At 47.3% G+C, this 17,567-nt stretch overlaps 5 protein-coding genes across 5 annotated transcripts; 4 read left to right on the top strand and 1 right to left on the bottom strand.

Moving 5' to 3' along the window:
• The first annotated feature begins 783 nt into the window (after positions 1-783).
• Positions 784-8,177, top strand: BDCG_05967 (RNA polymerase II mediator complex component Srb8). The gene is made up of 8 exons (XM_045421681.1): positions 784-2,581; positions 2,677-3,476; positions 3,546-4,175; positions 4,251-4,558; positions 4,616-5,495; positions 5,560-5,860; positions 5,935-6,152; positions 6,225-8,177. The coding sequence occupies exons 1-8, from the start codon at positions 1,942-1,944 to the stop codon at positions 7,353-7,355; spliced, it is 4,908 nt and encodes a 1,635-aa protein (XP_045277505.1). The 5' UTR covers positions 784-1,941; the 3' UTR covers positions 7,356-8,177.
• Positions 8,178-9,102: 925 nt separating this feature from the next.
• BDCG_05966 (complex I intermediate associated protein) lies at positions 9,103-10,962 on the top strand. The gene is made up of 3 exons (XM_045421680.1): positions 9,103-9,377; positions 9,503-9,736; positions 9,837-10,962. Exons 1-3 carry the CDS (start codon positions 9,164-9,166, stop codon positions 10,586-10,588), a joined length of 1,200 nt encoding a protein of 399 aa, XP_045277504.1. The 5' UTR covers positions 9,103-9,163; the 3' UTR covers positions 10,589-10,962.
• On the bottom strand, positions 10,660-12,280 carry BDCG_05965 (phosphoribosylaminoimidazole-succinocarboxamide synthase). The gene is made up of 3 exons (XM_045421679.1): positions 11,963-12,280; positions 11,492-11,867; positions 10,660-11,436 (listed from the first exon to the last, which is right to left on the bottom strand). Exons 1-3 carry the CDS (start codon positions 12,110-12,112, stop codon positions 11,051-11,053), a joined length of 912 nt encoding a protein of 303 aa, XP_045277503.1. The 5' UTR covers positions 12,113-12,280; the 3' UTR covers positions 10,660-11,050.
• Positions 12,281-12,535: 255 nt separating this feature from the next.
• BDCG_05964 (anaphase-promoting complex subunit 5) lies at positions 12,536-15,286 on the top strand (the record flags this gene model as incomplete). The annotated part of the gene is made up of 7 exons (XM_045421678.1): positions 12,536-13,262; positions 13,380-13,473; positions 13,535-13,946; positions 14,020-14,143; positions 14,208-14,314; positions 14,373-14,509; positions 14,563-15,286. 7 exons carry the CDS (start codon positions 12,536-12,538, stop codon positions 15,284-15,286), a joined length of 2,325 nt encoding a protein of 774 aa, XP_045277502.1.
• Positions 15,287-15,966: 680 nt separating this feature from the next.
• BDCG_05963 (eukaryotic translation initiation factor eIF-1) lies at positions 15,967-16,749 on the top strand (the record flags this gene model as incomplete). The annotated part of the gene is made up of 4 exons (XM_045421677.1): positions 15,967-15,994; positions 16,298-16,372; positions 16,441-16,533; positions 16,601-16,749. The coding sequence occupies 4 exons, from the start codon at positions 15,967-15,969 to the stop codon at positions 16,747-16,749; spliced, it is 345 nt and encodes a 114-aa protein (XP_045277501.1).
• Positions 16,750-17,567: the final 818 nt, after the last annotated feature.

Genomic DNA, 17,567 nt, shown 5'->3' with positions numbered 1-17,567 from the left:
GCACGCCATCAAGCATGTGTGGTGTGCCCCGCTGGGCATACATGTACATTACATTGTACAAGCCCTGCGTTGTCGAACACTAAACGGAGATATCACTTCATCCTTTGCCACTTTTGAGTGCTGGCAAACAGACATGCCAGAAATACATGTTTTTGCCAAGGAGCGGGGAGTCCGGTTTTATTGGAGTGGGATGACGGGATTTTCGGTGGAGGTGGTACGACTACGTACGAAGCCCCTCGAGCGCCAGGAGTAACAGGGTTTCCATGCTGTTTATGTATGAAGTGTTCCAGCTACTGATTCGTTGCGGAGCCTATCGACACATCAAGAGGCAAGGGCAGGACGTATGTTAACTTATGTAGCCATGTCGTGTATTCGCAGCTGTGAGCTGGTCAAATGCATATCTTATCTAGGCGCCCAGGAAGCCGATACTTGTACCCGTGTTTCGCCATCGACCATGCGTAGGATATTTTGTCAAACATGTAGATGGAAAGAAAGAACCTAAGGAATAAATATTTTCCCTTTTTCTTTTGGTCGTGCGTGCAGTACGTACTGAGGTGAAAATACTCCATAGATCTCTAGAGTTGGGTTGTCGTGCGTGTACCTGTATCCACGCCCAAGTTCAATTAAGTACGACCTCCTATTGGAGGGACCTATCTTGGCAGTGAGAGGCCATGCTCAGAAGATATAAATAATATTATTAGCAATGTAACATGCATGGCACAAGAGCTTCTGACTTTTGTTGTGAGGTGAGGAATTAATTAATCATCCGGAAGAGAGCGGAAGGGGCGGCCGATGTTGCTCGAGATTCATCTGATGATGGATCTAGTAGTGAGACAACCGTGACAACGGGCAATATATCTCTCGCCTCTTCTCACCAGCTATTTAGGAGAACTGTTAGACCGTCTTCGCTGGCGGAAAGGAGGGTTTGGCAGAAGTTGTTTGGCGCTTTTTGACCGCGGAAGAGCCCGTAACTTAAAAATAACCTTAGCCAGCCGGCTAACTATTATTCATTGAAGCATACTCCGTATAAAATATAAAAATGCAGTGACAGAAAGTGACGGCCGATGGAACGATTCGAGGCTAAAGGAAGGATGGATCGATCCATGAATCCATAGCCGAAGTTGATGGTTTCAGCGCTGTGAAAAAGTATGTGAGACTGAAGGTAATTACCGAACTAAAGTTGATCTCAATCCTAGATAACCATCACTTATTTATGCAACCATCACTTTTATATTTAGGATGAAAGCTGAGGCGTTTTACTGTACTGTACATTAACTACTAACTACAGTTGCCTGTACTGTACGGTGGAGTACTCGAGGAGAGGATAATACCGATGGCCGCTATAGAACAAAAGCTGAATTATTATCAACCGCTATTGTTATTAACTTATTATTATTATTATTATTATTATTATTATTATTAATTATGATAGTGATACAATATCTCTGATGCCTCAACACTAGCCACGGAGGGTCTGCTGTAGTTCTTCTCCGATCTAATCATATGGAAGGGAGGTTGGTTGCAAGGTTGTTCAAAAGTCGGCGTTCACCTGACTTGTTTGCTGCCGGCTCGTCTTGGGATCAAAACCGTCGTCGTCGAATTTCTTCGTTGCCCGACGACGACCAACCCCCAACCAACCAACCACCTCCACCCGCCAGCAACAGCCTCCACAACCACCACCTCGCAGAGAAATTTGGGTGATCTTTATCATTCCATCTAGCTAGAGGTTGGCGCTGGCTTTCTAATCTTCTTCATATTCTTACGATTAGTGTGTCCTGCTTACGGGCGCAGCAGCATTTTGAACTTCCCGGCGCTGCTGTTCTATCTATCCGCCTCCCGACCCGTCGCCAAATCCTCTCCCCACCACCAATCCACCCTCGACAATGAAAATGGCTTGATCATTCGGATGTCTGTCATCGGGATGTCCGCCATGTTCTGGAAATGATCTCACATTCTTCCTCCCGCCGGCCGCCATCCCGTCCCCCCGCTCCCAGTCGAGGGTCGTCATCACACTCCGTCGTCCCTTACCCTGCCTCGGATTCCTATCCAGCAATTGATTCCCGTGCGCACCAAAATGAAGTCATCGACTTGACGGAGTCCGATGGCGGCGGCATGGCTGATATCGGACGCCCTGCTAAAAGACCGCGCTTGGATGTTGGCAATGAGCCCCCCCAATCTTCCTTAGACCACACCCACAACCAACATCAGCAACAACAATATCAAAACCAAGACCAGCCCAGCTCTCAGCATCATGTGTCTTCCATGACAGGTGAAACTCCAGAATCTTCTATGAATCCCTTGGATCTCATGAGCTCCTCTTCGACAGAGCAGACTGGCCGCCCGCCATGGTCATTCAAGGGGGAGATACCGAGGTCTGATGCTGAGGCCCAACCTGAGGCTTCCCAATGGCCGCAGTCCTCGTCTTTACCCCCGCTGCCTATTCGTCCTTGGAAGTATGGCCCGCAGGAACGGTATCTCGCTGGGACGACGGACTCGAAAGGCGGTAAGGAGTGCGGGGCAGTGAAGACAACACCGTATCGTATCGATGTTCCGTCCATTGCGCCGCGGTTCGCAGATAACAGTATGTTCCTTCACATCTAAAACAACGTGTATCTTGTTGCTATCTTGCTATGACTTTCAGAATCTCCTATTTCTATTTGCTAATGTGTTTTGCAGAACCTGCGGATTTCTCCCCTTGGAGAGGGTCTCATCCTGAGGATGTACTGTCGGAGCAAACCGCCAAACAAGGCTTCTATGACCGTGCCTCGGTGTCTAATGAAACAACGAGCGCAAAATCAGTTGTCTACCCCCAGTTCAAGAACCGGTCGGGATTGAAGCTCCTGTCATCCGTTTTTGCAGCAGCCCTGGAAAAACGTCAGGCTCTTCGCACAATCACTGCGGCCTCGACTTTTAGACCTCCGCCCCGAGTTACACTAACCGACATCAAACGTGAAGCGTGGCTTCGAGATCTGGCAAACCCCTCTGTTCCGTTACGTAGGCTTAGTCGTACCATACCTCACGGAATCAGGGGGAAGGTTCTACTGGACCAATGCCTTGGGAAATCTATTCCTATTTGCCGAGCTATATGGCTGGCCAAATGTGTGGGTGCCAACGAACTGCGCGCATTTAAAAGAAAAGGGACGTCTGCCGGGGTTGCAAGCGGTCTCGAAGCGAAGTGGGTACGAGACTGGACGATCAGTGTACAGCAATTTGTTGAGGGTGTGATTGCTGGTATTGGTGACGCGAACTGGAGATTGAGGATTTCTTACAGTATAAGACTCTCGGCGCGGCTCTTCCTCGAACACCTGGTTGAGCAAGACCATTTCCTAGAATGGTTCCTTACGTCGTTTCATAATTCTTCGGTCGAGAATCTTCCTGTTTGGCTCCTCATGGTAGGGATTTACTGGGAAAATATCGTCCGTTATCGGAAAAGGGGCAAACGGTTAGCTGAATGCTTGCTGGAGAAACTGCGTCTGGTATGTTATCTATCTATACCCCCACAACCCCTTCTTCCTAAACCTAGACGCTGATGACATATATTGTAGGCTACTGAGGCCGATCAACACGCACATTTGAACCCCCTTACCCGGCGCTTATCTCGCCTTACCAAGACGTTGTCCCTATCTCATCCTTCGTGTTTCATCCTTCCACGATGCTGGGACAAATACGAAAATGTACTATCATCATGTCTAGATATGAACCTCTCAGACGACAAGGCTGGTTTTCAGAACCTCAAGGCCCGAAATGCTCGAGTTTGTCGGTTAGGAAATAGTCGTCGGAAACCCACACAGTCAACCAATCAGCGCCTAATCCAACTTCTTGACTCCTCTAGTGATGTTTCCACAATTGGCACAGAGTGTTTAAATATATCACAAGATTATAGCACTCTAGCCACCAAGGTTATAGAGTGGGCATCAACTTCCTTTCGATATGGTCTCGCGCGAATTTACACAGCGGTGCGTGTTTTTCGAAGATGGAAAAAGACTGGAATCGATATAGATTCCCACCTTCTTTCCTTCCTCGTACAAGATCACCGGAAGTCAGGCGTGCGGTTTCTTGACGTGTACCACGTTATTTGCGAACTGGTGCGATCGCAATCTTTTTCTGTAGCCAAGTACCTGCAGTGGCTTATGGCTCGTGGTAGTGTCAGCAATGTCTTGGGTTGTCCACAAATGGTACAGTACTTCAGTTTTCCCAATTGTTGTCTCATCTACGGTCAAAAATTGTTTTTCTAATGTGTAAGTTTGTAGCATATCCCGGGCGATATTGGACTCCTCGGACATCTGCCGTCAAGTCGTCTCCCAAACCACATATGGAATTTGCGAAATACACTCCTCTCAAGAACGGGTTTTTTAGTGGCTCTTGAGGTTGATACCATTCAACGCATTAAGGCTTCCGTCCGACGGCGTCTTCCAAACATGTTTCCTAAGGCCCCGCCTGAAGGGGATGCTGAAATGACGGATGATGTTGATTTTTCTTCGCTAAGCTGGACGGTAAGGTCCGAAATTGGGAATTGGATAAGGGATCAGGTGGCTTCTCATGTCAAAGATAGCCTCAAGTAAGTCCTTAAAAAAGAATATTTCCCACAGTTTCTCACCTGCTGACAACGTCCTAGAAGCGCTATGGATCGTGATTTCGGAAGTGAGGTCAAAACGTCAGCACTTATTCCTCAAGAGTTTTTCGAAGTACGATATATTCTTGAATGTCTCTGCGATTTGTCCATGCTTGCCGATGTCTTGAAATATGCATCCGGGTCCGACAATGTTACCGTATTAGCATCAGCTGTCGACACGCTTAACTGTCATCTGGATTCGTTTAACGCCATCGGCGCTACCAGTGATCTCTTCAAAAGCTTCACTAGCGCTTACGCCAGAATCAGCAAGGCAGAACTATCGGTTCAAGATCTAATTGCTTCACTTTTGGATGTTGCCATCAAACTTCCAGGAGAGCTGTCCACAGTTTCTCTGCTCCGCCGGGATCTACTCCAGCGGGATAGAAAACTGGCTATGGCAGCCTGCTCTCCGGTCTCTGACCACATCGTCGATACGTTAAATACCTCCAACCCCACATTCACGGAAGAGCTAGATCAGCTATTAACTTCCGGGAATAGCATGGACGAATCAACCGTGGCACGAATCTTTGACAGCCTCTGCAAGAGACTTGAAGCTGGGAGCGTAAATGGTGAGCAGTGTGCGCATGACATAGCGCGATATTTTGCACAACTCAGGCCGTTCAATGCGAAATTGTTCGACAACCTCATGATCAAATGGGTCATTTCGGTGCTGAGGTCGTCCCCTCGCCCAAATCTATCTACAATGCTACCACCGCTTATCGGCGTTGGTTGCGTAACATTACATTCTTTCTATGTGCTGGCTAGAGCACTGTTGCATTCCGATGTGCATAAAAGTACAATTCCTGATTTGGCAGAGCTTCGCATCAGTATGATTCAACTTCTAGATTCTAGGCTGTCCAATGGGAATGGGTCTCAGGACTTGGTAAGTTTGGCAGATTCCGATACGTAAATTATCACAGCCGTTTACTAATTTTTCTCATATCAAGGTTGCATATCGGTTTAAAATTGCCCGGCAAGAGTACATGAGACAATTTTCTGGGGAAGCCCTCGGTCTCATACATGATCTGCTCGCGGAGCTTTCTGAAGGCGGAACCGACTCTCTTCCCAAGCAATTTAACAGTGAATTGTTGAGTACCGTTGTGACGCCGCTTTTGTGCGAAATCATTGTTCGACATCCTGCTACTATTAGTGCGGATTATGGGATCCGTTTACTGGAAAAGTTTCCCGCCTGCATAAACCTAACCGATCGGGCTCTGGGTCATTTGTTGGCGTCTCAAGTTCAAAGCGGTAAGCTTTCCCTAAAAAGAACAAGGCTCAACCCTGTGATTATTTTACGGCGACTAACTTACACATGGGACCAGGTCTTGTTGCTGCTGAAGAAACTATAGAATCGATTAATGATTTCTCTTTGCCATTGTGTCTCATGAAATTACGACTACTTTTTGGTTTTGAGTGTGATAGCAATGTGAAGAAACGTATTTATGACGTGGTTTTTGAAACAGCTAAATCAAATATGCGCAAGGGCCAGTCGCATTGGATTGATGTTGTGGGAAGTTTACATGCAGATGCAGCAAAAGAGGTGAATAGCACACTATCTGAATTACATTTTACTTCTTGAATTACAGTTGGATGGCTAACGTTTTCATCGCAGATCCGCCAACGAGCAGAGGAGCAACTATTGTCCCATGTGCTCACATCTGATAGTCTACCAACCAGTCCGACATCTGAGTCTAATACGCCACCGGGCTTTAATGTGTCTGCCCTCGTCTGTCTCCGTATCGTGGAGGACCTATCATTCAGCATTCCGGAGACTGGTAGCCCGTCACTTTGTCCTACGCTTATCGAAAAAATGAACATGATTTTGCACAGAATTACCACCCTTGAAAATAACCTGATGGAAGCCAATATCAGTCAAGATAACGACCATGCCACCGCCATCCGCCAGGCTCATGTGGTACAGCAATCTTCTGTAATCGCATTCTGGTTTTCTGTCTTGCTCCGCCTCATCGCCATCCACAGGTCCAGATTTGCCCCAGGCACTCTATCAAAGTCTGATCTGGCCGACCAAACCCGTCTCCTAATCTCAATCAACTGCATTGCCCTATCGAGGACCCTCTCTCCCAAGGCCCCAGCCTGCCCACGCCCTTTTCCCTCAACCAGCCCTCTCACGCTTACCACCCCGTTGCAAGAACCGCGACCTCACTTCCCTTTTCATGTCACTGACACTGGCATATCGACCTCCCTACAAATCCAAGCCTTAGATGTTGCCGCAACTCTCCTCGACTCCATCCCAGATGATTACCGCCACCAATGTGCCCGTTTCCTCCGCGACCGGTGCCCTCCGTTCCTACACCCACAAAACGACCCGCGCCTCCTCTTTCTTCTTGGGCCTCTAGCAGCAGACAACCAGCCATCCCCGACCACCACGCAATCCTCCCAGCAGCAGCCGGGAGGCTCCACGCTATCTCAAGCAAATCCAGGAACCCCTGGTACACCCGCGACGCCCTTAGTAGTAGCATCAGTAGGTGCTACCGCAGCCTCCCAATCTTCTCAACAATTCCAGGGCGGTAACAGCTACAATGCTGCCACGTTCAACCCCTTTGACGACCAAAATTCGATTGTTGGTAAGTTGCGCGTACAGCAACGGGGGCGGATTGCGGGGCCATATCCACTACGGCCGTGGGAGATGTTAGAGGAATCAGCACCGGTTATTGGGGTTAATGACACGGCGGTGAATTTGGGGTGGTTTGCGGCGAGGAGGATTAGGGGTGATGTTGCGTGATGCGATCGAATGTTGATCTGAACCTAGATATGGACTCGCGTGTATGTGGGTAGTTATGGGAAAAGAGCATATGGGTATTTGGGTATTAAATATGATTCCCCAAATTTTCCCTTTTTATATATAGTTGATGACCGCGCCACTCTTTTCTCCCCTGCATTCGTGGCATTCCTGGGATCATCTGCTATGGTTTGCGCTGGAAAAACTTTAGTTTGCGGCGTCAAGGAAGCTATACCTAGGTACATTGTGGTGTCATTATCCCCTTGTTTTTCCCCTCTCCTCTCTATTGGGTTTATTTATGACCCTCATTTCTTATCCCATACCTACTTTGTCTTTTCTCTTGTTCTTTTCCTCCTTTTCATTTGTCCAGCATATTCTTACGACGAGACGGACGGACGATTATGTACATCCATACCTTCTATTGCATTTGTGCATTTTTATTGTTATCATGGGCGGCATACTTTTCTAGGGCATTCTTCTCTTTTGTTTTTCATCTTTCATCTTCATTCCTTGGGTGCGTTTCACTTATTTTATCTGGTTTCTCTCTTACCGTATTTTGGTCCCTTTTTCGTATAGCATACATGCATATATATCCATTACGTGCATATTACCCCTCTGTTATATAAAGCAGCATAGCATAGCGTTTCTAGGATTCAAGGCAGCCTTGTTCTTGTTATTATGCGTGTACATAGGGACATATATTTAAAAAGGGAACTTTTGCGTTCCGTTGGTTCAAATCCATGAATGCTATTTGAGTACTCTGTAGGAGTTCGCGGTTCATTTTTTCCCCAGCTATTTTCCCACCCTGTTCTCCTCTATAAGTATCGCATAATACAACATTTATAGCAAATGTGACGAGAGATCCCACAATCTGTAACCTTGCGCTATTCAGTTCTTCTATAAGTATTCTTCCTATTATTATCCAATCTCCATTATTGCTTATCTCAGCGGGCTCAGACCCTCTGGCTCGGTTTGAACGGGTTGCAGCATTATTATTAACTAGTTAATCCGGCATGACACTAACCTACTTTTGATACAAGTCATGTGCTCAGAGCAATCCTCGCCAGAGGGTCTGAGAAGAAATGGTTCCATCTTCAATGGAGATTCCTGAGATTTACAAGGATTTTTCAGATTCTTCAACTTTGACTTTCTATTACTATATACTCACATATCTTTGAGATTTGAAAATCACCTTAGCTTATAGCTAAAGAGAAGAAGAATAGAAATATTTCTTTAATATTTCAAAAAAATCTATATTTAAGATAGATGTATACTCTTGAAAATGATCATATTTTTTGATCTCAGAATTTCTAAGAGCTTTTTTTTGTATGAGGAATTGGATCAAAATTCCTGTGTTCAAAAACACACTGGTCAACTTTGAGGTGATACTTCTATCCTAAGAACTTGAGATATGAATATAAAAATCAGATACATCGCGAGAACATTGTTATTCTAAGGTTCCAAGGTGATACAGAAATGATGAATCTATGAAGTTGAGTTGGAATTCTCTTCCATACTCAGGGTACTGAGCAAATCCTTCCTGTGTTGCTAACAATCAGGAACCGTTTCTTCTCAGACGCTTCGCAAGATATCATCACTCACATGACCTGATTTTACTATTTGGGTTAGCTTATTGCTTATTTGAGGTTAGCTCATGACATAATCATCAATCCAGTGTTAAAACAGCAATGAATATCTGGAGAAGCGTCTGAGCTTGCTGAGATAAATTATTGCCACCAACCTGGGATAGCTCCGTCCACGTGACCAAAGTCCGATGTCATCTCATCTCCAGCTTTGGATATCTATCCGTTATGCTTGAACCATGCTGTATCAATACTGACTTGTCTTCAGACCCTAATACCCATTACAATTGGCAGTATATCTCGCATTTATGTTTCCTACCTTTTGACAAACATTCCATTCTATTATCGAAGGGAGCAATGATTCCCACCGCAAAATGCCTCGCCCAGCGGCCCGGTTTCATTAAACGGAGCGCGGAGGAGTTGGCCAGGTTCACGAAGATGGGTATGTAAAAGTTCAATGGATTGAAGGGGAATGCATCCTAGTCCATGCTACCTTCCATCATATCACCCGATATCGAACCATTACATTCAACGCATCTGTTTGCTCACTTCGTGTTCGACGATTAGCATGGAACCTCGAAGCCCTCTCCGTCCCCTACAAACCCTACCACCTCCTCGATTTCACAGACGAGAACACCATTGCGGGCTGCAAGACGATGTCCGACCGTGCTGTTGGTGGTTACAGCACCGCAAATCTAGACTATATCCCCGCGGATCCCGCTACCAATACCCCCGCACATGCCCGCTTTCATGGCTCGATCTCCACCAAGTTGCCGCAGAATTGGAAGATCCAGAGGACTGGTATGAGACTTATTTACTTATATCTACGGAGAGAGTTGCCATTAAACATCTCGAGGCCGGCTGGCATATACGCTTGCTGATATATGTTATGTGCACACAGGTTACGCCGCCTTCCGCAACCAAGACCGGGGCCTCTGGCTTTTCGGCCGCCTCTACTGGGACGTCGACCCATACACCTACCTCGCGCTCCGTGTCAAGTCCGACGGCCGCAGATACAAAGTAAACATCCAAACCGATTCTATTGTCGATACTGATATCCATCAACATCGCCTATTCACCAACCACCACCGCATTCCACAGTCCTCCTCCTCCGCCGCAGATGCCACCTCCTACTCATCCGAACAAGGCGAGGTCGTCCCTGCCGCTCTAGCAGACTTTGCCCCCGAGCACCCATCATCCTCCAACACATACACTCACACCACATCGCCAACAACCAACCCAGATTCCACGGGCTGGGAAACCGTGCTAATTCGCTGGAATGACTTTGTGCGCACAAACCTTGGCTTCGCCGTCGAGCCGCAGACTAGTATTATACGGCAACGCATCAAGTCCGTTGGTATTGGCTTGACGGATCGCGTTCAGGGTCCCTATGATTTGCGCATTCATCGCATATGGGCTACCAATGGGTTGTCAGAAGAGGAGATGGAAGAGGAGAGGAAGATTTGTGGGCCGAATGCGTTGCACATGACGGGGAAAGAGTGGGGGCCTGGAGGGATTGGGAGGCCTTCGATGGCTGAGCAGGAGGGGGCGGCGTTGGGGAAGTTGAAGGAGTTGAAAGAGGAAAAGGAGGGGCTTGAGGGGCTGGAGGGGCTAGAGGAGCAAAAAAAGAAGACGAGGGAGGACCAGTGGTGAATGAATTGTTCAAGCAAAGAGGGTTAGGGGGCAGAGGTAGAGGGCGTGGTGTTGCTTGTATATATGAGGCATGGGAGAAATTTCTTGGTTTATGGCGTGGTGGGAGAAGGGTTGTTCGATTTCTCCCATGCGTGTATTATTTATGACGACATTGGCATACTCCACATGCTACTATTTGAATTACAGGCATATATTGGCGTTTTCTTATTATGATTCGAATCGAGCTAGGAAGAAGTTATACAGAATATTTATCTATTTGTTAGAGTCGGTCCTCCGTTCTTAAAAAATCAATATAATATACACCCGGAACCGAAAGTAGGTCGTCAGAACATTACCCATAACATATCTATCATGCATCCCATCTTCTTCCGTGAATGATGACCCCTTCCCTTAATTTCAGAGAACGTGTCATGCCCCCAAATTCCCCCACTATCATCCCTTACATCTCCCGATATATATCCCCTAACTCACATACGTATTCCCCGTAATCTTCTCATATGCCTCCCGATACTTTTCCCCAGTCCTCCTAACCACCGCTTCATCCATGCTCACGCCATCCTTCCCCTTCAGCCCACTCTTGACCAACCAATCACGTAAAAACTGTTTATCAAAGCTTTCCTGTGACTTCCCAACCTCATAGTTCTCCGCAGACCAGAACCGCGACGAGTCCGGCGTCAGCACCTCGTCAACCAACACGACCTCGTCCTTCTCTGTGTCGAGCCCGAACTCAAATTTAGTATCTGCGATGATGAGGCCGCGGGAGAGTGCATGGGCGTGGGCGGTTTCATAGAGTTTTAGGGCCAGGGAGGAGATTATGGAGGCGTATTTGGGGCCGAGGATGGTTATGGCTATACCCTGTTAGCTGAGTTTCGGAGGAGGAAAGGGCGGCGGCGAAAGGAGTACCCTGATCTGGATGGATATTCTCATCATGTTCCCCCTGCTCTGCCTTGGTGCTGGGCGTATATATGGGTCCACCGGGAAATCGCTGACTCTCCTTCAAGCCCTCTGCCACCTTTATGCCATGCACCGTGCCGGATGTTTGATATTCTTTCCAGGCTGAACCGGTGATGTAGCCCCGTACAATAGCTTCGATGGGGAATACCTTTAGCTTGCGCACTTGCATGCAGCGATTTCGTAGAGATGGTCGCAGAGATTCCGGAATCTGTGAGGGTAGGTCGAGGGTGATGAAATGCGTGCGTAGGCTGGGGATGGCGTTGGTAAGGATTTCGAACCAGTGGGTTGTCAAGAGGGTGAGCAGGGTGCCTTTGTTCGGGATTGGCTGGTGCATTTGAGGAAGATATATATTAGTAAACCATGGATTTGGGGTAGGCTTTTTCTTCACTAAATCACTGGAGTCTCGGGTATATGGTATACATTTGCCATAATCACGTCGTAGGCGGAGATGCGATCAGTAGCTACGAAGAGGAGGGTTTGCGGGTCGATCTCATATAGGTCGCGCACTTTACCCCGCGCGACGAGGGGAAGGATATCCTGCAAATTGCTGGTGGTCATTGGTTCGGTCATAGTTGCGGAGGGATATATAAGGGTTAATTAGGCACCGGGATGAGCCAATTAGAGTATTTTAATGTGTTGGTATCGGTGGTTAATAGCGGGCGGAAAGATATAAATCTGATAGTCATGGCGGGGAACAAGAAGGCGGGATTAGTCAGGGCTTGGCATCGGAGCTCTTTGACGCGCGGGAATGGGAACAGACGCGACGATTCATATAGTTTGGAGCAGGTAAAGACGGATTGAAGCGCTGCTCTGAACACAACATAGATAATCATCAAGGGAAATATAAAAAACACAGATACCCAATATTCGCCTTTCCTTTTCTCAACTTCCTGTACCCCAGCTGGCGTGTCGATGCGATTTTCAACCATGGCCAACCCCCTTTTTTAAAACCAATTCCCTATGCAAGATAACCCCTGCAATTAAAGAGTCAAGATGACTCGTTATTTGACCCCCTCCAAGATCACTCTTCTGGCCCTTGTGTCCGTCTATGCTGAAGGCGTAGTTCCCAATTCTGCCATCGTTCCTGTCCTCTCATTTCTTGTCTCCCATCTACTACCTCTTCAACCCTCCACTCAACGCCTCACATCTACCAACACAACAACCGAAGCAAACAGCCATGCTATCTCCATCCAAGACTTTGAGGTTGCTACATTACCCCTAGCTTCCTCTATCCCGGGTAGAACCGTCTGGGACCTGCTGCTGAAAAAGCTATGGAAGCTCGACTGCGCTGATGCCCTCGATGAGTTCTTTGCAGGCATATCAAGCATGCTCACGAAGACGCGCGAGGAGCTGATCAATGACCGGAACAATGGTATTGCGCCGGAGACGGGGCACATGCTTATCTCCCGCGCATCACTGCTTGGTGTATTTGTCCGAAGGGCGTATCTTGAGTACACTCGCCTTCAGTTCCACGATGCGGTGGCGCTATGGAGAGGGCTAGTCAAGTATCGGTTGCCAACGTATCAGCTGTGGGCGAAGAGAAATCCTTTAGATAGCCAGGCCGCGGTGGATGTCAATCTAGTTAAGCTTGGCCTAGATCTAACGAGTCCCCTTGCTAAGGTGGTATATGGCTCGCTAGAAGAAGGGAAAGATACGGAATTGGGAATGAGCACGAGGGATATTGAGCGGTTGTTGGATTTTCAGGTTGGAGAGATGCAGGGTAGGTAACGACTTTTTTTCTTGTCCTCAAATGATGGCACTCGCTCTACGTCTCCCATTCTTTTTTGTTAGTCTTAAACCGTGGTACGGTTCACTGATATGTATTTGTTTAATCTAGGCAACGGATGCAGGATTACGGGCGAAATGAGATCGCGCCTGGAACAGATGGTGATGTCTGGAGTGTCTGTACCAAGCTCGCAGCATTATATAAAGTAAGTACTTCACCCTCCATTTCACCGACGATATCTGCTCTAATCGCACAAATATAATTAGATTCCTCGATTCCTGGAAAGCAGGAGATTATTCCTCTTCCTTTGATCATTTACATCGCTATTTTGACTACACTATGCAAAGCCGTGACAAAACCTTCTACCAATATGCCCTGCTCAATCTTGCCATTCTCCAAGCCGATTTTGGCTGCCATGCAGAGGCAGTCTCAGCCATGCAGGAGGCCATTTCGATTGCCAGGGAAACTCATGACATGAGCTGTCTCAATTTCTGCATGAGCTGGCTTTACCACTTTGGAAAAGCCTTTCCTGATGAAATGAAGGATATCCAGAGTACTGGCATGCTGGGTAGTGAGAAGGAAGGGTTGGCGTTTCTCCAGGCTAAGGCTAGAGAGACGGAAATGTGGGGTCTGCTGGGTACATCACTGCTTAGTGAGGCAAAGTTGGAGCTGCAGAATGTATGTGCCTCAACCCGGTCTCCACTTTTGGAACATTGGTTTTTAACAGCCTGCTCACTGCCAAGTACTACAGGGCGAGAGTGTGGCGTCGGCATTTGAACATATCGTCAAAGCCTCTTTTCTCAATGTAACGAAGGATATATCTAATTCAGTCGGACCTCTGCTTATGCTGCAAGCGTCGGCATATGTTAGGATAGGTAATGATGTTTTGTTCGTTCTGGTTTTGACATACCAGGATTTGCTAATGGTTTAAACCGGAAGGGGTTACACATCTGGCATGGTCTAATTGCGAGATCTTTCGAGAATGCTACACAAAGCAAGCTCCATTTGAAGACCACCTACGGGTAATATGTCGGAGTAGCATGCTGGTTAGTAGCACTTTCGCCACGGAGCATACGAAGACGTTCAAATTCTAACAGCGTGAAGTTGGCTGCTAAAGGGAGCTATGACCAGTCGATGGCCCGATTAAATGAGATATCTTCCGATTCGCTACGAGTTCTTAAGAACCAACAAAATTGGACATTCTTTTGCGGGCTTCTGAAGTTGCAAAGACAACTACATAGGTAATTATTTTCCCGCCTTTGTGAGAAAAGAGGGTTGGCTGACCGTTAGGTAGGGATGATAAGCTGGCAGCAGAGCACCTCATACCCCAACTACGTGCTTGTTCTCCACCAGACGCAGAATTAGTCTTGACACTCTCACTTTTAGAGGTTGACTTCCTCATGCGAAAAGGCGATTACACAGCTGCGCTCGAAATAATCGAGCGAAATGCCCAGTCCATGCGACAGGAGAACTTCGACGTTGCCACCCAGGTGAAAATACTAGTGGCAAAAGCAAGGATCTTTGACCAGACCAACCAACCGGAAAGAGGCTTCTCGTTAGCAATGAGAGCAGCCAATGTCGCCCACCGATCACGGTATCTTCCTGGTCTATGGGAGGCTATCGGGGTGCTCTCTGTGATACTCATGACCTTCAAAGAATTCGGAGCCGCTCTCGAGATTCTAGAGAGCATCGTGCCTCAAGTTCATGAGTGTGAAGATGCATATCTTACGGCACGCACATATTCTCTATTAGCTGACGCCGACATGGGACTGGCTGGCCAAGTGCAAATGCAGAGCCAGGGGAGGGACAAAGTACGACAGAAGGAACATATGGCGCGCGCAGTGGAATTTATCGACTGTGCGTTTGAGGAGTTTTCAAACGTGGAGGATGTGCAAGGCCAGTGCGAGATGATGGCGAAGAAGGCGACGGTGATGTATCTGTCAGGGGATTTTGTGCTGGCGAATGATTATGCGGCCAAGTATCTAGATTTGAAGAAGCAAGCTGCCGCAGAGAGATAACGAGATAACAGAAGTTACGGGAAAATAATGAGGAATGCGTGTATCGTATCAGCAGGTGCTTCCCATGCATATGTACTCCCGTACATCTGACTTGATTTGTTCTGCAAGAGTGAGGCTGGGGGGTACCAAGGTAACTAGATAAACAGGCACAGGCAACTACGGTATTGTCATCAACTGGTTGAATGTGCGCATGGCTCTTCTCGGCTCTTCTCAGCTTTTCTTCCACCTGTCGGGTCTTCCCTCTCTTGTGTTTACAACTGTACAACATTTTATTATTAGCTGCATCGGGAAAAAAATCCGATCTTGGAACCTCAGCCTCCGCCGTGAAGTTGCCCCCCGGAGTCACTATCATGTAACTTTACACCTTCATTAGTATGGCGAAATACACAGGAGTGACCTGCCAAGCCCAGAAACGGGCCAGTGGTTCTCACCGCCGCGCTGAGTCAGCGCTGAGTCACGCCTCGCCCCCTCCCGCTTAAATCTGCCGTCTTTCTTCTGCCTCCGCCGTTCTTCTTCCTCCTTATTCCACCAACGACGACTCTCTCTTACTGACCAGCGAGGATACACAACCACTGCTCGTCACAGATCTCCTCTCTTCAAAAGCACTCTTTATCAACCTAAACTATCCTTACTCCCTTACTACACACCTTTTTAAGTCCGTCGCGACAAACAACGGGTTTATGTCAATCGAAAACCTCAAGACCTTCGGTAAGTTTGCCACGCCACCTTGGATTTTTGCCTCCTTTCTTTTCTGCCCACCCTTAAAACAAACCAGCCAAGACTCTCCGCTACACCAGCCACATCACAGAGAATCAGGTATTTTGCTATCTCTGTTGCTGCTGTCTGTTGTGGTTGTTTGGGGAGACGGATGGATCTCTTGATGGCTTCCCCGTTGGAGAATAGCGGGGTAGCCGCGATGGGTCTGGCTTGTTTTTGTGTGATGTCGCGGCTGAGCCTGCAAAACAAAACTGAAAGAGGGCTAGCTGGCTAACTGGGCACGTGTTGCGACAGACCCCTTCGCCGAAGCTGACGAAGACACCGGCGATACAAAACAATCCCAAAATTATATCCATATACGGATCCAACGTATCTTCTCCTTTTTTTTTCTTCTGTCTCTATCGCCACATAGATTGAAAACTGACATATTCTCGCAGAGCGCAATGGTCGTAAGACCCTGACAACTGTTCAAGGTCTCCCTAAGAAGTTCGACCAGAAGAAGATCCTCAAGGTCATTAAGAAGAAGTTCGGTATGCTTTTTGCTGTCTACCATTTGGTTTACCCTGATCTTATATTTTATACTAATTTATTTCGCAGCTTGCAATGGCACCATCGTCAACGACAGTGAGATGGGCGAGGTGATCCAGCTCCAAGGGGATCAGCGCAAGGATGTCCAAGAATTTTTGGTCGATAAGAAGGAAGGGCTCGAACTCGACGCCAAGACCATAAAGGTCCATGGGTTCTAAGTCAACCTCATCACGCCCGTCCCGTTTCGTCTTCCCAGTCCACTCCAGAGGATCGATAGAAGCCATGTCGTGCGGTCGCCTTTGTCTACTGGCTGGGAAGGGGTCATTCTTCTCTCTTAGAGAAAATGCCCTTTATCCGGTATATATCTACGGATTGCTTCTTGCCGGTTTAACGGAAACTTTTTTGGAGAACTTTGTCCTGCGATTGGAGTGGTCTGGATAGGATATAAAACGGAACTCGGTCGGTTTCAACCTCGCCCAGCTGTGTGATTCTTAGAACAAGAACGCTATCCACCACAATTGAAGGGAAGCTGGCGCCCCGCCCCCCCTTTTTAAATTCGAGTAGACGGGACGTTGACGGGACAAGGCGTTGATGAGATACCCCATGATCTGGAAAATGATTTTTTTAATTTTTAATGTTTGTTTCTTCCTGCGGTTGCTCTTTTAAATAGGTCGAATGGCGGCATGGTAATGACGATGTGGAAATTGTTTCCTGTTTCATGACTTTGTTACTTTTCCTTTAGTCGTTAATAAAGAACCAGAGGAATGAATCAACAGTTTGCTTTTTGAAGTAGGAGAATGAGAAAACTTGGGTGAAGTCTGAACTTGTTTGAGCCAGGCGTCGTAATCTGTGAATTGCTTGTAATTCCGTGCCGTATGGTCCAACGTACATGTACATACATACGGTCCGTCCTTAATCTACGTTGGGTGGCCGTGTCCACTTGACGCTGTCTGTTCCGCATCTGACTCGTATTGTTGTTATTTTTAAAAGTCTTTTAACTCTTCTTTTTTTGTCAAAGTTTACACAGTAAGCTTAG

This window comes from Blastomyces dermatitidis, assembly GCF_000003525.1.
Source record: "Blastomyces dermatitidis ER-3 genomic scaffold supercont1.6, whole genome shotgun sequence".
Classification (NCBI taxonomy): Eukaryota; Fungi; Ascomycota; class Eurotiomycetes; order Onygenales; family Ajellomycetaceae; genus Blastomyces; species Blastomyces dermatitidis.
Note: the sequence above shows the minus strand (reverse complement) of the source record. Positions and strands in the feature narration are given on the sequence as shown.